This window comes from Olea europaea, chromosome 7 (assembly GCF_002742605.1).
Source record: "Olea europaea var. sylvestris chromosome 7, O_europaea_v1, whole genome shotgun sequence".
Taxonomy (NCBI): Eukaryota; Viridiplantae; Streptophyta; class Magnoliopsida; order Lamiales; family Oleaceae; genus Olea; species Olea europaea.
Window position 1 is genome coordinate 23,925,369 of NC_036243.1, and position 5,044 is coordinate 23,930,412.

A 5,044-nucleotide genomic window follows, 5' to 3' on the forward strand; every position below is an offset into this window, starting at 1 on the left:
TTGAGAGCAGAATCCTTGCAAAATTTGGTCTCCAATTTACAGTCGGTTTTGAAGTCTTGCACATGAAGGAATCCTTGTTGATTTAAAGAAGTCTTGCACATGAAGGAATCCTTGTTGAATTAAAGAAGTCTTGTTTGAGTTTAAATTAAACTCTTCTACTCTGTTATTGATTCTATAAATAATGGATGCATTTCATTATTTCATGTGTGGCTTGAGAGTTGATTTGAGAGAAAAATATTGTGAGTCTAGCATTTTGAGACTTTTCGTTCATTAGATAGAAAAGTGGATGTAATAAAACTCGAGTTTATTTTTTTCTTTGTAATACTTGAAGGATTTGGTTGGTGAGTGGAATTCTATATAATTGTAATAATTTTTCATATAGTGAAAATTTTTGATGGTCCGTTTAATTTGTGCGTTATATTATTTATTTGTCTTTGTTTGCTAATATTGTCTTGAACAACAAAAGATCTTGCGGGTAAAAAGAAATAATGGGAATTGCCGTAAAATTTCCCAACAATTATAAAGGGCATTATGATAATGTCTTTATTTAGCAAACCAATTCAAAGCAACCTTTTAAATTTTTAATCAAATTTCATTTGAATTCTCTGTCGTTAAATAAATTTTTACTTAATATTTAAATAGACATTTACAAATACTTAATTCAAATTTTGACGATCCAAATATTATATTTCTAAAATAATATTTCCTAATAAATTTATATGGGTTTTACGTTATGCAACACGTTGACAGTGTTTAAGATATTGAGTCTATCATGGCTGCTGTAATATTATTACCAAATTTTCTGGGCTATATAGAACGCCTTCAAAGGCATTGCACACACTAAATCATACAGCTCCAAATGTTCCCTTCCATTTGCTTATTCATTCTTCTCTTTTCTTCACTCTTGGAATTCTGCACAGCTATTGATACGTTGACCTCTAATGCTACCATCACAAATGGGGAGACTTTGGTATCCTCGGGCAAAAGCTTTGAATTAGGATTCTTTTCCCCCAGTAATTCAAGCAAATGGTACATAGGAATATGGTACAAAAAATTCCCAGAAATTGTCGTGTGGGTTGCAAACAGGGAAACTCCTTTATGGAATTCATCTGGAGTTCTAACTATTAGCCCTGATGGGGATCTTATTCTCCTGAATGGTATAAGAGGCGTTTCCTGGTCATCAAACTCTTCGGGAAGAGTCCAAGGGTCAGTTGCACAGCTATTGGAATCTGGGAATCTTGTTCTCAGACGAAAGGATGATAATTCAGAAACATATTTATGGCAAAGCTTTGATTTCCCATCTGATACGCTTTTACCAGGAATGAAGATAGGATGGAACTTGAGCGCCAACGTAAATAGGTATTTAACAGCATGGAAATATGACACTGATCCCTCTCCTGGAGACATCACTTACAGAATCGACAATCTAGGGATGCCTCAATTTGTTCTTCGAAAGGGATCAAAGAAGCTATTCCGCACCGGGCCATGGAATGGAATTCGATTTAGTGGTTCCAGAGCTGTGTCGAACAAAGTTTTCAAACCAGTTTTCATTTATAACGATGAAGAATATATGTACGAGTTCACCGACAATTCATTTATCAGCAGGTTCACTGTAACTTCATCAGGTTTGCTCCAACGTCTTGCACTGAACCAAGGGGATTCCTCATGGACTATTCTGCGTTCCTCGCAAAATGATCAATGCGACGATTATGGACGTTGTGGCCCAAATGGCATTTGCAAAATCAGCAACAAGCAATTTTGTGAATGCTTATATGGATTTGTCCCTAAATCTCAGAATGTATGGGACATACTTGATTGGTCCAGTGGATGTGTGAGAAGGATTCCCTTAAATTGCCAGCAAGAAGAAGGATTTGTAAAGCTCAGCAATGTGAAATTGCCAGATCTCTTGCAGTTTTCGCTAAACAAGAGCATGAGTCTAAACCAATGTAAGTCTGAATGCTTGAAAGACTGCTCTTGTATAGCTTATGCAAAATCAGATATTCGTGAAGGTGGTAGTGGCTGTTTCATGTGGTTTGGGGATCTGATTGATATTCGAGAGTCTTCTGAGAAAAATGGGCAAGATGTGATCTATATAAGAATGCCGGTGTCAGAACTTAGTAAGTGCACATCGGATTATATAATTCAATCTTGTTTTAGATTTCTCAGATTCAGCCACTGCACTTTCTTCCAGGAATTTGGTAAATTCTGTTATCATATTACCTAGTTACCCATTTTCAGGTTTCTTATAATGATAATTTCTTCTAGGGATCCAATCAAAATTATCATTATAGTAAATTAAAACCCAATATCAACGTTTGTGCGCATTGGAGAGATTATCAAGCAAAATAACTGTCCTTCATAGTCATACTGCGGTTTGGTACTAATGTGAATAACAACATTATTAAAATCATCTAGTTATCTAGGTAGTTGTGAATGACTAATGCCGATAAAGATTAATTAACTTTTGACATTCAGGAAATAGTAAAAATACAAGGCTTGTGCTGATCTTGGTCATATCACTACTTTCTGGAGTGCTTATCCTTGGCTTCTTGATCTGGTGTCTTCCCCAATATTGCAAAAGGAAAAGAGGTATGCAAACAAGTTCAATCTCGGTGAATTACTTCCTTTTATTTTGTATAATCCACGCTTGTTCTTTCCGAGCCAAGTTTATCCCATTTTCAGCACAAAGTTATAACATCTTGCAGCAGCGATTAACTAATTTGCCATTGATCATTATCCGACAAATCTCTCAATATGCAGGATTTGAGACCAAAGATGAAGATATAGAGATACCCATGTTTAATCTGATTACAATTACTACTGCAACTGAAAACTTCTCTCTGACAAATATAATAGGAGAAGGTGGTTTCGGAATCGTGTACAAGGTAAGAAAGGCCAATATATAAATTATTGTTCTGCATAAGAATATGAGAATGTCTTCATGACAGATCCTTTAAATATCTACAGGGTACATTATCAACAGGGCAAGAAGTTGCAGTGAAGAGACTTTCGAAGAATTCTGGACAGGGTCTTCAAGAGTTTAAGAATGAAGCAGTTCTGATTGCCAAACTTCAACATCGAAATCTTGTAAGGCTTTTGGGTTGTTGCCTTGAAGGAGATGAAAGGATGCTAATTTATGAGTATATGCCCAACAAAAGCTTGGATTATTTCATTTTCGGTAAATCTGCTTCCCTTGCTTTCCTATCCAAATGACTAATAAGATCATATTATTATATAATTTTATATCAATAATAGAGATTTATTTATTGCAGATCAGCATAGAAAAGCATTGCTTACATGGCAAAAGCGCTTTGATATTATTATGGGCATTTCAAGAGGACTTCTTTACCTTCACATGGACTCTAGATTGAGAATTATTCACAGAGATCTCAAGACAGGCAACATTTTGCTAGACAGTAACTTGAACTCAAAAATTTCTGATTTTGGCCTCGCGAGAATTTTTTGTGAAGATCAAACTGAAAGCAAAACAAAGCGAGTTATTGGAACATAGTAAGTCTCATACTAAAAACCGAAAAATGTGCATTCATTATATGTTGAACTTTATGTTATGTTAATGCAGTGGGTATATGTCACCTGAATATGCTGTAGATGGTAAGTTCTCAGTGAAATCTGATGTCTTTAGTTTTGGAGTATTGTTATTAGAGATTGTGAGTGGCAAAAAGAATCGGACATTTCACCATCCTGGCCATCATCATAATCTAGCAGGTCATGTAAGTAATGTAAAACTGAACTTTCCTTCTCTCCTTATCAAATCTGTGTGAAAATAATTAACTTTCTTTCATTATATTGTAGGCATGGTTATTGTGGAATGAAGGCAGGGCAGAGGAACTAATGGACGATATTTATGAGCTATCTTTCGTCGAATCTGAAGTACTTAAATGTATTCACGTAGGTCTATTGTGCGTCCAAAAACTACCGGAAGACAGGCCAACAATGGCATCAGTTGTTGTCATGTTAAGCATCGAGGGTGTGACATTGCCACAACCTAAAGAGCCTGGGTTTTTCACGGAGAGAAGTTGCACAGGATCAGATATGTCAAGAAATGAAGAAAGATATCTCACCCATAATATGGTGACAGTAACTATGCCAGAAGCAAGATAAAATATTTATGTACACATAACCATGTGAATGAGTTGCATATAGTAGTACTATTGTTACCTTGTAATTCTTCCTAGCATGCCATATACTGAAGATATTTCGTGTGTGCACTATTGAACTTCACACCCAACTGGGCTATGTTTAAAAGAAAGATAGAAATGTCGACGGAAATATACTGAAAACAGCCCGGGCTACAATGATTTTTAGCACTCTTTCGTTGCTTTTAGTTTTTACACCTCGCTTGTGCATCACATTTTTAAAAAAGATATTTCTGATATCAATTGACAAACGTTTACTAGAAATTAAAAACACTCTGAAATTAAACATTTGAATATTTACATCTAACATGAGGTTTGACGTGTTCTTGAACAAGGTTAAGCAGTGATCTATTTTCCGTGATCTCACTCTGAAAGCTTTACTCTTCTTTCACATTTTTACGTCACGTGATAATAAGAGTTTCCATTGATTTTTCGATCTTTGACTTTCGTGGTTAATCAGCTTGACCAAGTGTGAGGAACACTTTTGCTATAGTTATAAGATTAGAAAAAAAATAAAATAGTAAAATATTTTCTTATTTTTCATTTCTTGGTCGTTATTAGGTCTGTTTGGCATTTGCAAATTTAAAAGGTTAATACAGTTCTTTGTACAATTTTCAGAATAAATGAATTTAGAGATGAGTAATGAGTTTAAACTATGGAGAGCTCACTGAGAAAGTTTTTACTGTTCGGAAATGAATTCATGACTAAACTATGGAGAGCGTCCTCTTCTTAGAAAATTAATGAAAAAAATTGCTCTTTAAGCACACTATGAAGTGAAATGAAAGAGAAAATTCATAATATTCGAATCAAAATTCTGGCAGAGGTGTCTTTTACTTCAAGATTATTTTGTAATCCATTTATTTACTCCATTGCTTTCTATCATCAAA

The 5,044-nt window shown here is 34.8% G+C and overlaps 1 protein-coding gene across 3 annotated transcripts; it reads left to right on the forward strand.

Annotated features, from left to right (window-relative positions):
• Window positions 1–785: 785 nt before the first annotated feature.
• On the forward strand, window positions 786–4,328 carry LOC111397518 (G-type lectin S-receptor-like serine/threonine-protein kinase At4g27290). Of its 3 annotated transcripts, none has more exons than XR_002703259.1 (7): window positions 786–2,198; window positions 2,476–2,589; window positions 2,761–2,885; window positions 2,968–3,178; window positions 3,273–3,510; window positions 3,664–3,731; window positions 3,814–3,881. XR_002703259.1 is itself a non-coding variant. In XM_023024495.1 (7 exons), the coding sequence occupies exons 1-7, from the start codon at window positions 860–862 to the stop codon at window positions 4,120–4,122; spliced, it is 2,487 nt and encodes an 828-aa protein (XP_022880263.1). In that variant the 5' UTR covers window positions 786–859; the 3' UTR covers window positions 4,123–4,328. The 3 variants fall into 3 exon arrangements, 2 of the variants coding, with proteins under 2 accessions (XP_022880263.1, XP_022880264.1); XM_023024495.1 differs by having other exon boundaries at window positions 3,581–3,731; window positions 3,814–4,328; XM_023024496.1 differs by having other exon boundaries at window positions 786–2,117; window positions 3,581–3,731; window positions 3,814–4,328.
• The last annotated feature ends 716 nt before the right edge of the window (window positions 4,329–5,044 follow it).

What these genes read in the sequence shown, in the direction of transcription:
- LOC111397518 (XM_023024495.1), top strand. Translation starts at nt 860, where the DNA reads ATGTTCCCTTCCATTTGCTTATTCATTCTTCTCTTTTCTTCACTCTTG. An exon ending in ATATTGCAAAAGGAAAAGAG is followed by an intron (nt 2,590 to 2,760) that starts GTATGCAAACAA and finishes CTCAATATGCAG; the next exon opens with GATTTGAGACCAAAGATGAA. An exon ending in CTTGGATTATTTCATTTTCG is followed by an intron (nt 3,179 to 3,272) that starts GTAAATCTGCTT and finishes TATTTATTGCAG; the next exon opens with ATCAGCATAGAAAAGCATTG.